A 21,040-nucleotide genomic window follows, 5' to 3' on the forward strand; every position below is an offset into this window, starting at 1 on the left:
GCGAGTCTGCTAGAATATAAGTGTTTTATTCCCCGCAGCGTCGCCACAACCAGGTCTCGTACTTACAACGGGTCTGGTTTATACTCACTCTACGTGTTACCGGAACTGGGAGCCGTCAGTTCTCGTAGAGCGGTTGCCAACAACCCACGCTCGGCGGTTAAACGCAACCCCGGAGCAGACTCACCGAACTGGAGACTTTTCCAGCTGATATACTCTTTTCCAGATATAAACATTCATGTGAACAGCAGAGCAAGGCTAAAAAACACATTCCATTCTGGTTACATACAGATAAGAAGATTCACACGGGGAGGTGTGTAATAAGATTCACACGGGACTAAGCAACACCTCCATTCCGGTTAGATTCACACATGTATTGGGACATAATTTTTAACCGTTTCACCACACATGGCCAATTTACCTAACCTACACACATTTGGACTGTGGGAGGAGGCCACAGCACTAGAAAGGAACTCATGCGGACCAGAGGAGAATGTGCAAACTCCACGCAGGCCAGTGCCCCTGGCTGGAATTGAACACGGCTCCCTCGCACTGTAAGGCAGCAGTGCTAACCACTGAGCCACTTTGCTGCACATTCAATTGTACAATGTACACACACATATCCCTGAAAAAACACACACACAATGCGCTCCAGAACAAAAGCACTTTGCAAGAAAAGGCTAATCGTGACTCCAGAATAATAATATCAAACTTAATTTGAACACCAAATCAAAAACAATCACAGTTCATATAAAATCCTGGAAAAGACCACGTGAACCTGAGTGGAGAGCCAGCAACCTCCAGAAATGCACTTTCACACCTATAAACACAGCATAAACCCCAGAACAAAAATTACCAACAATGGAATAATGCAGACAATCAAACTGGGGCACACCTCTCCTGGAATAATTAACATTCTCAAACAGAACACATACTTCAGAATAATTCACACAGTCAAACAAACCTACACCTGTCTATTGCAGTATAATCAACATAATCACAGGGAGCAACACTTCAGACTAATTGTATTGCCACCCTGGCAGAGCAATTTCTACTCCACATAACGCCAGTCACTGAAGCAGAGGTACACTGACCACTAAACATAGGATGATTCTACCAGATCAATAATAACTTCCAAAATAAAAACCTAAAGATTTGTGCATGTTGGTAATGGAACAGCACTAAGTCCGCAACAACATGGAATTCAATGTTATAAAATGCACATCAAAATAGTACCAAACAGAAGTGTTTTTAAATAATACAGATAAGTGAACAAAGCTTTTTAGTGTTGAATAATAAATAACACCAAAGAGAACATCACCACCTCTAGGATAACAGCAATCCCAATCTAAGTGCAACTTTGGAATAAAACTCTCTTTCTCTCTCACACACTGCACAACAATGGTTTCAAAATATTAGAGCCACACTGACAGCACATACAGCCAAGCCCAGGAACGTTTTCACCCAATTAGGTCCAACAGCAACCCCACAAAAAATGCTCACACTCTGAGGAACAAAACATCTCAGAATGAAAGGACAGACATGCAACCAGAGTAGCAGGATGCACGAGAATACAGAGTAACACTCGCTCCAGAATAAAAGCATTCAGAGCTGGAACAGTGAATCAACAACTCCAGAATAATGCTCACATTCAAATAAATCAGCAATGTCTCCTCCAGATGAAGTGCCCCCATATATCCAAGAGCTGATTCATCAATGACCTTCCCTCTTTCATAAGGTGAGATTCAGGAATGTTCGCTGAAGGCTGGCACAATCTTCAGCACTGTTTGTGACTCCTCAGATGCTGAAGCAATCCATGTTCAAATGCAGCAAGACAATATTCAGACTTGGACAGAAAAGAGACAAGGAACATTCACACCATGTGAATGCCAGGTAATGACAATCTCTAATAAGGATTAATCATTGCCCTGGACACTCAATGGTGTTACCATCGCTGAATTCCCCACTATTAGCATTCCAGGGGTTGCCATTGACCAAAAACTCAACTGGACCCACTGAGTAAACACAGTGACTGCAACAGGGTTGAGAAATATTGTGTAAATATTCCACCTTCTGATTTCCCAAAGCCTGTCCACCATCTACAAGGCACAAGTGAGGATTGTGATGGAACACTCCCCAGTTGCCTGGATCAGTGCAGTCCCAACAACTTTGAAGAAGCTTGACACCATCCAGGACAAAACAGCTCGCTTCATTGGCACCACATCCAGAAACATCCACTCCCTTTACCCCTGATGCACAGTAGCAGCAGAGTGGATCACCTTTAACATGCACAGAAATTGACCAAAGATCATTAGACATCACCTTCCAAGCCTTCAATCTCTTTCACTTAGAAGGACAAAGAGGACACCCAACCCCTGCAAATTCTCCTCCAAGCCACTCACCTTCCTGAATGGTAAATATATCACTGTTTCTTCACTGTCACTGTGTCAAAATCCTGGAATTCCCAAAGGGCATTGTGAGTCTATCGTGTTTCAAGAAGGAAGCTCACTGTCACCTTCTCAATGGCAACCAGGGAAAGGTAATATGTGCTGGCCCAGTCAGCAATGCCCACATCCCACAGGAAGATAAAAAAAACTTACTTCATGCACATAACAAGGCAATGAAATTACAGATTAGCTCACAGCCAAATACAGCAACATCTATTCCAGATCAGTATCATTCATGTTTGAACAGAGAAACTCCACAAAAAAAGAACACACATTGACAAGGCAAATAGAATAAAAAGACTTGAGAATAGAACACACATTGCAGGCAGGAATGATAGCATGTGCACCCCGCAGAGAGCAATTTTAATTCACTCAATCAACTGACAATACTGAGAGGAATTCAAAAGTAACACCGTGCATCAAACATAACAGCACTAACTTCCCAATTACAGATTTCATACAAACTAAATTAAAAACACCAACTCTAGGAAAATAGCCTGCACATCAGAAGTTCAACAAATTCCAGGGTAACAATACATCTAAATGGAGCAACGACTTCAGAATTCCACCGTGCCCATTCAAACAAAACAACAGCCATACCCAGGTAACAATAATGAGAACTGTCTCTTATCTCGTACATTTAAAAGAGGAATATGCTCCAGGAGTGGAGTAACAAGAGTGAAATCAATACAAACATTTGATATTTTTGCCATAGAATTAGAAATTAGGACAAAAGTTCAAAAACCTGAACAAAGAGTCAGGTTTTAAGGTACACCTTAAAAGACGAGATCAAGGTAGAAAGGTTTAGCGAAGGGATTGCAGAATCAGGCAAAGGCAGCTGAAAGCATGCCTGTCAGTAATGAAGTGACTAAAATCAAGATTGTACCAAACGTTAGAGTTGGGAGAGGGAATACACATTGAAGGCTTTTGTGGCTGAAAGAGGTTGCAGAGATAAACAGGAGTAAAAAAACTTAGAAGTTTTGACATGCTCATGTTTTACGAACATGTTGCTAAATGGGAACTATATAAATACATTATTAACAGTAATCAATATATTAGTATAAATATAAACGAGAAATGAACACATTTCTGCAAATTATAATGTTGTTTAGAGGTTTATCTTTCCTGCCAATGGACCCTGAATCATTTCTACAACTGGAAAAGTCTTGACAAAGTCATTAAAAATGCAAACCAACTTTTTGGATGTTTACTTGGCAAGTTATCAAAATGCACATGACACTTTCTGTGGTTCATGGCTGCACTTTGCCAACTGACTAAAAGACTGATTTCAGGATGCTATTTGCAGACCTTTACTAACAGCAAAATTGAAATCTTCAAAACAGATGTGAAAAGATCTCACTAGGATGGTATGTTGGTGAGTTATCCCCAAATTAATAGATTAAAATTCAGAATCTGTTTATGCAGACAATAAGGGCTTATGCCCGAAACGTCGATTCTCCTGTTCCTTGGATGCTGCCTGACCTGCTGCGCTTTTCCAGCAACACATTTTCAGCTCTGATCTCCAGCATCTGCAGCCCTCACTTTCTCTCAATGGAAAGAGATGCTCTGGTTACACAACAGAAGCACAAAAATGAAAATTTGGAATAAGTCAAGATATAGGCAGCACAGTATTTTGTACAAACAGTGGAAGATGGCATTCCAGCTGGGAAAGCACTGGAATAATCAAGCCTTGAGCTGACAAAGGCACGGATGGGTCTTTCAATGGCAGATGAATTGGGATAGAGTGAAAGCTGGATGGTATTATGTTGGTAAAGTAGGCAATCTTGACAGTTCAGGTATGTGGTTGGAAATTTAGTTTATGGTCAACACCACACAAATGTTTGGGAAATGTTTTGCTCATATTATGACAAAGATTGTAAAAGACATCAAACAATTAGAGATTTTGGTGGAAATCAAAGACATGGGCTGCAGTCTTCAAAATATTTTGCTGAAAGATACTTCGGTTCATCACCCACTGAATGTTAAACAAGGAGTGTTGGAAATCAGAGGCCATGGAGTGAACCAAAAACTGGTGGTGAAATACTGAGTGTTATTGGCCTATATGTGGAACCTCAGGTTGTAGTTATGGATTATGTCATTGAGAGACAATGTGGGGATAGGAAATGGTTGGTTGAGAGAAAGCAAAGATAGATCACTGGGATATTCCACGGATACAGAAAAAGAGAAGTCATTGCAGCTGATTCCCAAACTATGATTAAACAAATAAAGATTCATATACACTAACACAGCTCCTCCTAACTACCTTTGTATGTTTGGTTGAGCTGGAAATCAGATTGGAAAGATCTAAGCATAGAATTGTCAAAAACATGAGTGTGGACATCAAACAAATAGCATGTTCAAGAAATGGAGAGGACAAGAAATGAAAGTTGGAAATGTGGTAGTATTTCACAGATGCAGAGAGGTCAAAACCAGGTTTTCTGATCAGGCGCTATGATGATAGGAAAAGAATGTGCACCTGTAGAGCAGGAACCAGTCAACAAGAATGAGCTGACATGGAACCCATGTAGTCAATTGTTTTGTTTGGAATATGGTTGAGGGAGCAAAAGGTAAACATAATAGACAAGTTAAAGTTGGAGAGAGCATTACAGAAGATGGGATAACATTTAGAGGAAAATGCAAGATCAGGACAGTTGCAGTGGGAACATCTTTGAAATATTTATTCTGGTGGACTAAGGAAAGGGAGGAAGCAGACATAACCAATGAAATAGATGAATTTATCCTTGTGACAAAAAAGTTCATGAGCTCCTAATGTTTATAATTTGAGTTGAGGATGATAGAGGCAGGGGAGAGTGATCCAAGAAGATGGTTTGTGGTGGAAATAAGGAGGTAAGGGTTATATTTGCATTCTTGATAAACTTTGAATAGAGAGCAATTTTAGTGATGGAGAGCAAATTCTGATAATGCTTTAATTAGTCTAAGCAGGTCTGGAAATGGATCATTAAACCAGATGTTCACCAACGATGTGCAAACCTATTTCCATTGGACTTAAGAGAGTAGAACTGGGGATACATCACAGGTTAATTGGGAGGCGAGAGAGGAATAGTCCCAATGGAGACTAGCTTATCATAGGTCATTCAAACAGTGTGATTTGAAAAAAAATTAGTAGCTGTAAAATTATCATGTTGGATTGCAGTCCAAATATTGAATATTTGGGAATTTGAAAGTGCAGTGACTTGAGGAAGAGGTTTTCATGGGATGCTAAGAAATAAGGACAAGAGGAGGAGTGCAGTGAAACAAAATGATCAGGGATTGTCAGCTAATGAAAATATATTTCAGTGAAAACAAGGGGACTGGTTAGATCATTTGGTTGGATGGCTGGTTTGTGATGCAGACTGACACCAACAGCATTGGTTCTACTCTTGTACCAGCTGAGGTTAGCAATTCGGATTGTTCTTCTCAACCTCTCTTCTCGTCTGAGGTGTGGTGACCCTCAAGGTTAAACTACTTCCTGTCATCCCTGTCTCTCATGAGAGAGCAGCCTTATGGTCTGGTCAGACTGTGGTGAATTTACTTTTACTTCAGTGAAAACCTCATGTTACATTTAAATGAACAGTTCAGTGCAAAGACATTAAATAAGAAGCATGACTACTATTTCAAGGCAATAAACTCAAAGAAGGAAATGTTACCGGAGGGGTTGGGAAATAGATGATGTTGTAGTTTAGAGAAGAGAGCAAGATGACACGATGACCACTTTGAGGAGGGGAAGTTGTAGAAGGTACTGGCAATGAGACTTCATTGAAAGGAAAGCTCCCGCCCCTTAGCCATATTGTTATGATTGGAATGGCAATATAATCATTTTGACCGAGTTCCTGCATTATGTGAGTTTTATCCATTAGTAAATGTACATAGTTCAGGGAGTAGAAAGGACCAGTGTAGCCAATCTACTGGAAGGGTTCACAGGATCAGAACTGACAGTAGTGAGAGGATTATGAAGGAGGTTGCCAAGATTTGCTCACAACAGGAGAGAACGGCATAAAAAAGATCGGGCAATTGGGCTGGTTCTCTTGGTGATCCTTTCAGAGAAGGTCCAGAGGTGCATAGATGGAACTTGCAGGATTATTAAAGTTTGAATTAATCGAGTGTGAATCACACGAGAATAGAGGAGGCGATAACTGTGGAAGAACTTTATGATGGTAGGCTACTCAAGGAGAGTGAAAAGAAGGGAATTGTAATGATGGAGCAGGGAGTCAAAATGGGCAGATGTTATAGGGTCAGGTTTGGATCAGTTCCAAAGTGCACACATAAATTAAATAATTTGTAGCCAGGATATATGCTAGATCAAGATAACATGACATTTGAAATATGTTTTCAAAGCGAGGTGAAAACACGTGAATTAAAACAAGATTTAAAATCAGAAGTTTTCAGAAAACATTTCCAAAATAAAATAAATACTTTCTGCATTAAAGATGGCTGTTGGTGAAGCCAAAAATTCCACTGATGTGCACAAACAAATTCCTCAGGGATCAGGGTGGTTAGGTCTAACAGCTGAAATAACAGTATGCTACTTCTGCAACTGTTCAATCAGAAGATTAAAATTTTGTTCAAATCACTGGTTGAATTGTGAAAATGAATCTCCTTGAGATTTGAGCAATTTTTTCAAAGATAATTCTTCTGCTTAGCCATCACAAGACCATAAGACTATAAGAAATAGGAGTGGAAATAAGGCCATTCAGCCCATCGAGTCCACTCCACCATTCAATCATGGCTGATGGGCATTTCAATTCCACTTACCCGCCTTCTCCCCATATCCCTTAATTCCTTGCGAGGTTAAGAATTTATCAATCTCTGCCTTGAAGACATTTAACGTCCCGGCCTCCACTGCGCTCCGTGGCAATGAATTCCACAGGCTCACCACTCTCTGGCTAAAGAAATGTCTCCTCATTTCCATTTTAAATTGACCACCTCTAATTCTAAGGCAGTGCCCACGAGTCCGAGTATCCCCATGTGTTGGAAACAATTCCCAATGTCCACACTTTCTAAGCTATGCATTATCTTGGAAGTTTTTATTACATCTCCTCTCAACCTTCTAAACTCTAATGAATACAATCTCAGCCATTCATCGTGTGAGGCCTGCCATTCCAGGGATCATCCATGTGAATTGCTGCTGGACACGCTCCAGTGCCAATACGTCCTTCCTGAGGTGTGGGGCCCAAAACTGGACACAGTATTCTAAATGGGGCCTAATCAGAACTTTATAAAGTCTCAGTAGCACATCACTGCTTTTATATTCCAACCCTCTTGAGATAAATGACAACATTACATTTGCTTCCTTAACCACAGACTCAAACTGCAAGTTAACCTTTACACAATCCTGTACCAGCATGCCCATATCCCTTTGTACTTTGGCTTTATGAATTTTCTCACCATTTATAAAATGGTCCATATCAGTGTTCTTTTTTCCAAAGATGAACGATGGCAAATTCTTTCAAATTGACTGAAGCTCCAAGATATCTTTTTCAATATCATTATTTTTAAGTTCAGTTACTGTTCTGGTTAAAGTGATTAAATCATGACTGTGTTACATCTAAAGGGTAGATCTGGTCTAAAACGATTTGCTGGCCATGATCATTATCTTGGACAGCACCACCTCCACAATGGTGTGAGATCTGAGATTCCTGGTCTCTCTTTAACCCAGTACCCAGGATACAATTTTAATGCAAAGTTGCTGAGGAGCACCATAGTAGATCACTGTTATGGTAGCCACGTTCAAGTTGCTTTGAATCAATCCGAAAGTTCAGACTAAGAACAAACAAACCCATTGGATCAAGACCACATTCAGACAAATATCATTCCCAACAAAAGGTTCACCTGAAAAATAAACTTTAGGAAATAAAAGCACAGAGCACCAAACAGAACAACATGAATTATGTTCAATAGCATCTACAAACAAAAAAGTAGAGTGAGACAAACTACTAACAAGGCTAACGTTGAAATATTAAATGTCACATGCAATGACACCAACCTCAGAATAACAGCATTCCGACCTGAACAGGGTAATAGTTACATGAACAGATAACTTAGAAAGAGTCACATATACACTAAAACACACACACTATTGAACAGAGCAGTACCTATCCAGAAAATGATGCTACCTCCAGAGTAACAGCATACATGTTGGACACAAAACAACATTAATTCCAGAACATTCATCCCCCAACTTCGGAACAACTGCATGCATACCAAAAATAACAGTCATGGATTCCAGAATGAGCGTTCACACATCAAAACAGAGCAGTGCCAAATCTAAAATGACAGCAACACACATCCAATGAACAATGCCAACTCCAGACTAACACACACAGGGACTCGCACAAAAATGGAACAGAGCAACACCACCTTCAGAATAACAACATTCATTAATAAAAAACAGAAAGACAAATTCAAGGCTAACACACACTCCCAAAGAACAGGGAAAGCAACTCATAATGTTGTGTAACACAGGGACACAGGACAGAACTGGACAACACACACACAAATTTCCAACTCCATAATAACTCATATATAGAGCAGTGCAGCACCACTATGTTATTCAAAAACACACTGTCAAATGAAACAACACAGACTTCATATTAGTCAACACACATGAATATGAAGTCCATGAGAATAAATCATTCACACTTGATTAGAGCTAGAGAGAATTCAGATTAGCAACATTCACACCCCAGATGAAAGGAAGAAACTCCAAAGTAACAGCTTTAACATATACAAAGCAAAAACTCAACAAAAGCAGCATTCGGTCCAAACAACTTCAACAAATTTTGACTGAACATGAACAACACCTTCAGAGTAACATCCTAACCTTGAACAGACCCATACCAATGGCAGATAATAAACATGTACTAACATGGCAAAGCTACTCCAAAGTAACATTGTTCACATGTGAACAAGACTACAACCCCCAATTAATAACATTCATGCATCATCAATCAGACAATAACATCACAATAATAGCATTAACATGAACTGAATGATAACAGCTTCAAAGTAACAATTCCTGCACCCACTGGACCAACTGTACTCACACCAAATAAATGAACACACACTCCAAATTGATGCCATACTCAAACCCAGAGTGACAATAATATCAGGATGAGGGCATAGAATGACTCTAGATTCACACCAGGGAAGTAAAATCAACTCCAGAAAACAGCACTCACACCCAATGAGGCAAAACCAATTTGCTAGAGCACACCTATCCAAAAACCTGTATCCAAAAATATTGTGAACTCCAGATTAACAGCACTCTCAACCAAACAATAAAATTACCATCAAAACAGTAATCTCTGCACAACTAAATTGACCAAAACTAACTATAGGATAACAGGAGTTATGCTGTAAATAGTGTCAAACTGCCTGTGATATAAATGACTTTAATACAGCTGTAAAACGTCAAAACATTCTCTCAAATAACAGCATTCACACCATGAAGAGTAATATAGGCTTCACAATAATAGCATTCATACAATCAAATGGAGCAAAGCACACTCTAATATGACAGCATACACACACACACAAATACACCCGCGCGAACAGAACAATCAAAAGGCCAAGTCATATACTCAGATGTACACTTGTTCCAAATTCACATCACTCACACCAAAGTGGAGCGAAACAGAATCTAAATACTGACACTCAGACTTTAATACAGCAACACCAACCCAAAATCATGTCACTCACACACCCAAGCACAACAAAATGGAAATAAAATCATAAAAAAGATAGTCAAAAATGGATTCATGAAGGGAAAGTCTTTGCAATCTAACTTACTGGTTTTCTTTGAGGATGTGACAAAAGAGCTTGATCGGGGTAAGACTGTGGTTGAAGTATACTTGGAATTCAGTAAGGCCTTGGATACTGGTCTTCTGGCCAGGCTGGTACTGAAAATAAAGAAAGCGGGTATCAGTGGAAATATTTTACAATGGATACGTAATTGGTTGACCAATAGAACCCAGAATGTACTGGTACATGGATTATAAGCAGTTTAGGAGAATTATATCAGTGCGTTCCCACAATGGTCTGTTTTGGAAACTCTTTTTAAAATATCTTCATTAAAATCTGGAGCTAGGAGCCTCAAGCACACTGGTTAAATTTGCAAATAATACAAATCTAATGGAGGTGGTAGACTCAAAAACTAAACAGGATAAGCTACAGGTGGATGAAATATAGTTTGAAATTGGGCAGAAAATGTCAGATGAAATTGAACGATGAGAGATGCAAATTGTTTCATGTGGGGATAAAATACGTAGCTGCATTACTTAAATGGGAATAAAAATTCGGGATGGAAAATGAGAAAAAAAAAATCTGGAAATTACTGATTCAGAACAAAATCAAGGGATCATAACAATGCTCTGAGATAATGTATAAAATAGATGATGAAAATATTAAAAATTTAAATTTGGAGCCAAAGAAGTGTCATAATTCTGCCCCTTTATAAATCATTGATGTGACTGTGCTTAGGTTACCGTGCACAGTTCTGATCATAGTTGAAAAAAAAATCCATACTATAGCAATTGAAAAGGACACAACCAAAATGGTGAATCAGAGGAAACAAAGTGTGCTCGTATAAACTGAATGTTTTCTGATAGATAAGGAGGATTATAATAGGTGACATGCTTGCTGGTTTTTAAAAATAATTCTGAAGGGTCTAGATAAGGTACATCATTGCGATAGTCCAAAACAGAAAACAAAATTGAGAAAATGGCACTTGAAGTTGTTCAAAGTTATCTGTGAAAACCTGGAGAAACCTGTAGAGGGATGGTGGGGGCAGTTGGTAGTAATTAATTCAAAGTGAAATTAAATAGACTTCTTTCAAAAACAATTCTGTGGTACAGTGTATGAGCAAGTTGAGCCTCAACAAATGGTGAGGAAGAACAAATAGATGCGACATAGTTTCTGCTGTCTTTGTCTGCTTGGATTGTACTGAACTCTTGTTTGGCTCTTTGAGGAGAAAGTGAGGTCTGCAGATGCTGGAGATCAGAGATGGAAATGTGTTGCTGGAAAAGCGCAGCAGGTCAGGCAGCATCTAGGGAACAGGAGAATCGACATTTCGGGCATTAGCCCTTCTTCAGGAAGGGCTCTGTTTGGCTCTGCTGTGTATTAATGAGGGGGTGGATTGTTAGAAATCATCAACAAGCCCATTATCATTGTATCATGCAACTACCAGGGTGCTGGAAGATGAGCTAGATGTTTGGTGGTCTTTCTTTCACCCATCAATCCTTGTGTACCTAACAGTAACACTGGAATAACAGAACTCCTACGCCCAAACAATTCTAAAATGATTAGAAAACCTAAATAGTGCAACAGAAACTGAAAGTAGAACTCATAAATGTAAACTGAGCAATACTGACTAGAAAGAAACTTATGTGCTAAGCTAGAATTAATGTTGACTCAAAATACCATTACTCACTAACACTGACTCTAAAAATCACACACATTGAATAAAACTGACTCTAAATTGAAACTTACACACCTTTAAGAGTAATCAGTGCCAATTCCAAAATAGTATCATTCACTGTAAAGCCACTGAACATACTCCACAACCACCTAATGAAGGAGCAGCGCTCCAAAAGCTAGTGCATCCAATTAAGCTTGTTGGATTATAACCTGGTGCTGTCTGATTTTTAACTTTGACCTATATACAGTAACATTAAAAGCACAATAACAGAACACATTCACCAAGCAGACCAGGAATGAGTGTCAAATGATGCTCATCCAGATCAACACCAACGCTAAAGGATCATCTCTCACACTCTAAGAAGGCAACACAGACTCTAGCAAGATTTACACATTCAAACCAAGCCAAACAATATAAAAGTAATTCATGATGTGGAAAAGATTTACACCAACTAGTAATCACAATCCTGAATAGAACTGCAACTCCACAGTAACATCACTGACAAACACTGACACCAACTCTACAATAACAGGAATCAAACACCCAAATTCAGTGAACAATGCAAGACATCTTCTCAAACAGTCGTCCTCTTGCACCTGAAGAGTGCAACATGATCCTAAAATGACACCATCCATTAGCCCAAAGCAGTTTTGTAACAATAGCACTCACACATCTGAAGTTACCAATACCCCCAAGTGTTAAAGTGCATCACTCACATCAAAAATAGAGGAAAATGAACTGTGAAATGTTAGTGCTGACAAACCCTAACAAAGTAACTCAGCATTGAATAAACAAACCAGCAGGACAGGCTTTAATGTACCACCACAAACAACTAAACGAACAATTTCAATTCTAAAGAAAACATGCACATACCCAAACAGAGAAACACCAGTTTTTTTTTTATTCCTCAATGGAGTGTGGGCTTTGCTGGCTGTTACTTATTACCCATTCCTACTTGCCCTCGGGAAGGTGGTGGTAGCTACTCTTTTGAATTGCTGTAGTATGTGAAGGTGGACCCAATATGCTGTTAGAGAGATACAGTAGTTCCAGAACGTTGACCCAGCGAAAGAATGGTGGTATATTTTTGAGCCAGTCAAGAGCAGATTTGAGGGGAACTTGCCCTAGGTTATGGCATTCCCATGTATCTACTGCCCTTCTATTTCTAGATGGTAGTGGTTGTTGTGTTGGAATTTGCTGTTTAAAGGATCATTGGTGAATTCCTGCAGTGCATCTCGTAGATGTTACATGTTGTTGCTACTGAGCATCGTAGTGAATATTTGTGGATGTGGTGCCAATCAAGTGTTCTGTTTTATCCTGGATGTTGCTGAGATTCACTCATTCAGTCAAGTTTGGGAATTCCATCACATTCCTGACGTGAGCCTTGTAGATGATGGACAGGATTGGAGGTCTCAGGAGGCAAATTACTCATTGCAGGAGTCCTAGCCTCTGACCTGCTCAAAATTTATATGTTCACTTTCCAATTAATGATAACCCTCAGCTTGCTGATAGTGGAGGTTTCAGTGATGGTGACACCATTGACTGTGAAGTGGTGATGGCTAAATTCTGTTGTTAGATATGGTCATTTCCTGGTACTCATGTGGCATGAATGTTACTTGTCACTTGTCAGCCCAAGCCTGGATAATATCTAGGTCTTGCTTTATTTGGACTTGGGCTGCTTCAGTACCTGAGGAGTCATGAATGGTGCTGAACATTGAGCAATCATCGGCAAACATCCCCACTTCTGACCCTGTGTTGGAAGGAAGGTCATTGATAGAGTTGTTAATGGTTGGGCCTTGGTCACTATGCTGAGGAACTGAGCTGAGATGACTGGCCTTCAATAACGTCAACCATCTTCCTGTCATGACATGACTCCAACCATCAGAGCTTTATCCCCTTGTTTCCATTGACTCTAGTTTTGTTAGATCTCCTCAGTGTCACAGTTGGTCAAATGTAGCATTAATGTCAAGGGAAGTCGCTCTCATTTCATCGCTGGAATTCAGCTCTTTTGTCCATGTTTGGACCAAGGCTGGAATGAGGCCAAGAGCTGAGTAGCCCTGGCAGAACCCAAACTGAGCACTAGCAAGCAAGTTATTGCTAAGCAAGTGCTGCTTAATGGCACTGTTGCTGATTTTTCCATAATTTTATTGATGATCAAAGGTAGACTGATCGGACAGTAATTAGATCAGTTAAACTTATCCTGATTTTATGTATAGGACATACGAGGCAATTCTCTGCATTGTTGGGTGGATATCAGTTTTATAGCTCTACTGGAATAGATTGTCAAAAAGATTTGAGAGTGCATGTTGGTGGGGATACATTCTAATGGGAAGAATGAGGAGATTGGAAAAATATGACTAAGTTGGTAGGGAAGTACATGTCGTTTTGCTATACCACATGTTTCGTTAATGCAAATTCTCTATAACATGATTGATGAATTGGAGACACTGTTTCTAAAGTGCAAACTTTTAAAGCGTGTTTTGGTTATACCATGATTCCAGCCCCATTAGTTTAAATGGTGCTGCTATTATGCGATTTTCTTATAATACGGGGTTGTGCGAGAACAGAAGTAATGCGTCATAGCAAAACTGACTGTAGAAGGATCTTGAGGAATTTATTCATAAATTACTGAAAGTAGTGATGTAGGAAATGAGACCTTATAAAAGCAGTTTACAAAAGTACCTTTACTCATTTTATGAGGAATAGGACTGAAAGGCAGTGAAATACGGTAAACATGAGATGAACTGTGTAGCACTGTGAATTTTTCAAGTCTCCTTAATATTAAAAGGGCATGGTGTCATTAGAGCAGGTGCTTAAAGTTTGATAAGAATGATCCAAAACTGAGAGATTACACATTTGAGGAAAAGCTATGGCTCTTTTCTATAGAAAAGAAAAGATTACAGGAAGACTTAGAGAACAGATTCCTAATTGTGGGAGAGAACAAAATTAGGGGTCATAAATATAAGATAGCTGCCAATAAATTGAGTAGAAAATTTCAGATAAACTTCTTTCCTCACAGTTAACTTTTGTGTAGAACACAGCACCATAATGAAGATTTGTTAAAGGGAGATTACAAGAGATAGGAAGGAACAGAACATGTTAGATGGAGGAGGTTTGGAGGAGTGCTGTATGGAGAATAAGTGCCAACATGGACATTTTAGAATGATGATCAAACACACTCTCTACTCACACACCCAAACAGAGCAACACCAGCCCTAAAATAACAGCACTCACACCACTAACAAAATAAGACTGTATCTAAAATAGCAGCTCTGACATTGCCAATACATCAAGACTGAATCCAAAATAACAGAACTCCTATTCTCAAACAGCAAGACTGAATCCCAAATAGCAGCATTCGCACCCAAACAGCGGAACACCAATCCTAAAGTAAAACCACTCACACAACTGAATCAAGCATACCGTTAAATAACAGCAAACAAACATCCAAATAGAGCAAACTTAGCAGTAAAATAACAGCATTAACACAATAGACTAAAGCAAAACAAACTATAAAATAGCAGCAGATACATTCCTATACAGAACCAGTGACCCGAAAAAGCAGGGGAATTATCCCCTGTGTTCTGGTAATCTGGTCATTTATCCTTCAATCAATATCACAACGAAACAGAATAGTTGGGTAGATTTTTAATCTAATTTGAGCTGGAAGTAGAGTTTCTGACCCTGGCTGGAATATTGCGGAGCCATTATCCTGCTGCTGTTTGTTGGATTTTGCTGGACCCAAAGCATTTCTTATATTCCACCAGGGTCTACACTTCATACTTCATTGGTTACAAAGTGCTTTGAGAAGAGCCACTGTTGTGAATAGTTCCATATAAATGCAAGTTTCCTTTCTGAAATAATAGCACACTAGTACGGAATCAAACAAATCCAGATGAATTGGAAATAAAACCACTCAGGAACCTGAGCACCACCAATGCCAAAATTAAATTATATGTTTCACGATCTCAAACAGAACATTAGCCACTTCAATGTAAGCAATGGGGAGGCTGTATAATTTGATATAAAGGATGAGGAGAAGACATTACTTTGAGGAATATTGTCTTGAATTGGGATCAGTAGGGTTGGAAGTGCCTGAAATTCAGATTCAAGCTTATGTCATAGAATTTGAACTCCACAGCACAGTGTTGCTAGAGTCTAGGTCAGAGCATCAGGAGTAACCGGCATCAAGGGACTCACTGAAGAAAACCTGCAACCAGATGGACCTGGTTGATATGTGCTTCTGGGGGCTTTAAAATTGACTACCACAGTCAGATTCAACCCATGTAGGGATCTGTCAGGGTCAATGCTAGGGGTATCCAGTCATGGTACACAAAAGTATTGGCACTGAAGACTTACTAGCTTGGTCAGGAAACGTACCTGTAAAATCACGTATCAGAATGATTTACTTCCCTTAATTGCACACTACTAGTTGCCAGATACATGTGGGAAACAAGGTATCTCCAAAATTATCCAGGAGTAATTTTTTTATTTGTTGATGGAATGTGGACATTGGTGGCTAAGCCAGTATTTATTTCCCAACTCTGATTGCGCAGAGCATGGCTTTGGTGTCACACAAAGATCAGACCATTTACAATCAATAGATCACCTTCGCTGAAAAAGGATAATAGTGAATCAGATGAGCTTTTTCATTTGATTCCATGAAGCTTGAATTCTAATTCCAGATTTGTAAAATAAATTATGGAATCCAAATTTCACACCATGTGCAATGGTGGGATTCAAACCCATGCCTCCAACAAGTTGGCTAGGAGTTCTGGATGACTGGCCCATTATCATTTTGCCACATGATGTGTAAACTGCAAAGGTTTTCACTCACACAATAAGCAGCAGGTGTTTAACATTCTGCAAGCTGCAGCTGCTTTGGTCCTGCCTTAATCCAAACTCATGAAGATCTTAAGATTAGCAAGTCAGCTTCCAGTGTGCCTGCTAAGAGTCAAAGGCATAACCATTTCAAATTTCGCTGTAACCTGCCTGATTCCTGACCATTGAAGCTGAGCAGTGCCACAGTTATAGCAACATGACCACCAGATACATGACTGAACAAACTATCAACATGCTGAAGAAACGGATTGGGTGCTAGGATAACCAGAATGACCATGGTGCATTGCATTCTGCCCAACATCACACCTACTACAGCAGGAGCAAGGTGCTGAGTACACATCTGAGGAAGAGGGTGTGGAGGATGATGGGGAAGAGGATGGCAAAGTCAATGAAGTTCTTGTTGCTCACATTTAGCCTGGATTCTGCTTTACCTTCATTAATACATGGTTCACTTGGTAACGACACTGGGTCAGAATGACAGTCACTCCCAATGTCACTGACATAAAACAATCCTGCAATCACCCAAGCAGACAATGCACATCTTCCATTGGTTATGTAATGTTTTCCTGTTCATCAGCAGGCAAGTGAAAAGGTGAGTTATCACCCAGCAACCATGAGTGGGAAAGTGTTAATAAATGTCAAAACAATATATGCAATTCTACTGAAGAGCATCAACAACTTCACAACATAACATTTTCTCAGTGACTAGGAGGTAGTGAGGACTGCAGATACTGGAAGCCAGAGTCAATAGATGCGAAGCTGGAAAAGCACAGCAGGTCAGACAGCATCCGAGGAGCAGGAAAGTGAATGTTTTGGGCTGAAGAGTCCTGAAGAAGGGTTTCAGCCTGAAATTTGACTTTCATGCTCCCCAGATGCTTTTCCAGCTTCTCATCTAATGAAATTTTCTCATGTAGCTTTCCACACCCTTCCTGCAGCAGAGGGGGAGCAGCTAATCATTGAGATGCTCTGGGAAAACAATCATTATGCCTTGGCATAAACATCTTCTGATGATCCTGCTGATACAGCTGAGTGGTGTTAGAACTCTGACAGATTTATCTTTATTTTTATTCTTTTATCAAACTAATGTACAAGGCTGGTGTCTGGAAATTAATTATTCATAAAGTCTGGGATTGCTTATTCAAAGTCTGGTTAGAAACCATTGGAGTGGCTCTTTGGGGGTCTTTGATTGTTTACTTTGCCTGTGCTTCGATGACAGATGTAGAAAGACTGATTTGATTCAGCTGCCTGTTGTAACAACTGTGACAGAATTGACCACACCTGCTGGAAACAGATGGGGACAACCTGCGAAATGTTGAAGCACTTTGAGGGGAATCCATACTTTCACATTCCTTTTGTTATCATCTTTGTGTGCATCAACTGTGTTTCATTGGTTGGTTGTCCGTTGCACAGAGCTTTGGTGCAAAGTGATCAGAGCTGTTTATCGAGCGGGAACAGAAGGATCAGGTCTGTGATTGAGGAGCTAAAGATTCATGCTTTGATTAAGAGAGCAAAGCTGGTGAGGCTTGGGGATGGCTAAAGTTTTCCACATTCATCCAGGGATGAAAATTCCTGCTCCTTCTGGTCCTTTTGTACTAAACATGCCCAACTTCAGATTTTCTGTCAGTCACACATCCATATCTCTGTGCAACTTTGTAATGTGGTTCAAAATCAGTCAGCTCCCAAATATATAACACATTCTCAAGTGATACTGTCAACATTGCATAATAAGCCGTTGCCTGATTGCTATCCTAACTAAATGCGCTGAATCCGTCAGTTACTCACACACCTTATAGACACTCAGAGTATTCCTGTGTCAGTCTCGATGGAGAACTCAGCACAGGGTACAAAGGACAGTTTGAACACCAGTGACTGAACTGTGTGGAATTTGCACATTTTCCCTGTCTCTGTGTGGGTTTTCTCTGAGTCCTCTCGCAGTCCAAAGATGTGCTGATTAGGTGGATTGGCCATGCTAAATTGCCCCATAGTGTCCAAGGATGTTCAGGCTAGGTGGATTAACCATGAGAGATGCAGGGTTACAGGGACAGGGTAGATAGGGTCTGGTGGGATGCACTCCGGAGGGTCGGTGTGGACTCAGTGGGCTAAATGGCATGCTTGAGGAGAAAGTGAGGTCTGCAGATGCTGGAGATCAGAGCTGAAAATGTGTTGCTGGAAAAGCGCAGCAGGTCAGGCAGCATCCAGGGAACAGGAGAATCGACGTTTCGGGCATAAGCCCTTCTTCAGGAACGAGGAACGTTTGTCCAGCAGGCTAAGATAAAAGGTAGGGAGGAGGGACTTGGGGGAGGGGCGTCGGAAATGTGATAGGTGGAAAGAGGTCAAGGTGAGGGTGATAGGTCAGACTGGGGTGGAGGCGGAGAGGTCAGGAAGAAAATGGCATGCTTCCACACTGTAGGGATTTTATGATTCTATGACCTCCACAGATTTGTAGTTGTCCCAGCCTGACAGGAGACATTGCTAACATCTCTGCTTCCTCAAACCCTCGAGGTGACAAGATTGGGTAAGGTGTTCTTTGGTGACAGGATCTACATTTCAGACCCACAAGAAGTCAATGTCACCATGAGTTAATGTCAGCACTTACTGAAACATCATCTTAATCATACAGCCTGTAGCATTTCTCTGCTTTATGATATTCAAAGAAGAGGTACAGCCCTTGCCTCCAGGTGATGAGCATTCTACAGAGGAGCTCATGCCTGCTAAAGATGGCCTGTCATAGGTAACCTTGGACAGTTCACTGGATGTCGCCAGGTAAACCAGCCTCGCAAGTGATGACAGTTGAGAGTTGTGGTAGTGACAATGGTGTCAGAGGGCACAGTTCTCCCCAAACTCTACTCTGTTGATGTGGAATCTGGGAGAGATAATTGAAAGACAGCTGCATGATCTCATGCATTCCTTGCCCCAGGCTAACTTCTCTTCCACTCACACGTGTGTCCCTCTTCATAGCTTCAGATGGAGCCATCCATGTTGGGCTGTCAAGTGAGAACCTCAAGTGAGAGTAAGGAATAGAGAGGGAGTTACATGGCTTCCACTGAAAGAGAAAAGAACAGGTCTTCAAAATTCACCAAGCATATGGCTGTTATTGAATATTTGTTAACTTAATTTCTTGAATCACACTAGATGTACTACAACTAAATCCCACTTTCCTGTTTCTCTCATTGTTAAATTTTGAGTACCAACTCTGTTTTTCATTCATTATGTACTGAATGGGAAGAACTGAGACAGAAAGTAATTGATGGATTTGCTACAGGTGTCTGGTAATGACCAGATGACATGTCCATGTGGGTATGCAATGGCAAGGAATTTGAGAATTGCTTCAGTCTGGTTTAAACGATGAACTGAATTTTCCATCAAGCATTCCTGACCATCCTGAGCAGCTATATGACCAACTAGTCTGGAATGGGGGGGCACCAACTTCCTCCTTATCATCATTGTAATCCTGATCAGGTGAAGTGTGTTCATCCTGCACCTCTAGTCCTCACCGTACTCTATAGAGCACAGCACATCACAATTATTCTGGAAGTGTTCTCCTGTTGATGAATGAATGATCCCTCCAGAATGCAACTTGAAGAGAAAAATTATTTATTAGATGACACATTTGGTTCTCATGTGGGTTCTGATGGCCCTTCACTCCTGTTTGAAATGGGAATCTTTTTATTCCTGTTTAAGTTTGGTTCCAAGGTCTGCCCACCTTGTGGATGATGACCAGATGTATTATTATGAGTGTTCCCGGGCATGTGCTGCATGAATCCTTTTTTGTGGTTGTCCACCAGCTAAACACAGATGGAATAAAATCCTCTGCAGTTAATGAATACTCTTGCTTGGTCATGTAACAATCAGATGACCATCTGTTTCCAGCCAATGGCACCCTGAATGGATGGGAAGCCATCCAGAAACAAAAGCCAAATCATTCCATCTAATATCTTCACAGGGAAATTTTATAACTTCCAGCCCTGGCAAATCTTTGGCATCATTCATTTCCATACCAACTCTGGCATCCTTGTTAGGTTTCTGGTAATAGCCTGGAAGCTGAATAAAATGTATATTAATCTCACGTCAGTTACACTGCCAGTATCCCCAGCCGCAGAAAACAGCAAACATTCATTGCACAAAATGGGTTCTAAACTACATTACTAAACAAGCACATTAATAAGACTATAAGACCATAATACATAAGAGCAGAAATTAGGCCATTCAGCCCATCGAGTCTGCTCCGACCTCTCCGCCACCTGATGCTGCCTGGCTTGCTGTGTTCTTCCAGCCTCCTGCTTGTCCACCTTGGACTCCAGCATCTGCAGTCTTTTTGTCTCCTGCCATTCAATCATGGTTG

At 40.3% G+C, this 21,040-nt stretch overlaps 1 protein-coding gene across 3 annotated transcripts in view; it reads right to left on the reverse strand.

Annotated features, from left to right (window-relative positions):
* LOC122550442 (NALCN channel auxiliary factor 1-like) overlaps positions 1 to 21,040 on the reverse strand; it is a 528,822-nt gene that overhangs the window by 121,097 nt on the left and 386,685 nt on the right. For 2 of the 3 annotated variants that reach the window (XM_043691177.2, XM_087987874.1), the window contains exon 2: positions 10,233 to 10,342. The exons of the other annotated variant lie outside the window; for it this stretch is intronic. In XM_043691177.2, coding sequence (XP_043547112.2) covers positions 10,233 to 10,342 — 110 coding nt within the window. The remainder of the gene's footprint in view (positions 1 to 10,232; positions 10,343 to 21,040) is intronic. 3 annotated transcript variants of the gene reach the window in all.

This window comes from Chiloscyllium plagiosum, unplaced genomic scaffold, assembly GCF_037043375.1.
Source record: "Chiloscyllium plagiosum isolate Xiang-an unplaced genomic scaffold, Cpla_swu_hap1 HiC_scaffold_6, whole genome shotgun sequence".
NCBI classification, from domain to species: domain Eukaryota; kingdom Metazoa; phylum Chordata; class Chondrichthyes; order Orectolobiformes; family Hemiscylliidae; genus Chiloscyllium; species Chiloscyllium plagiosum.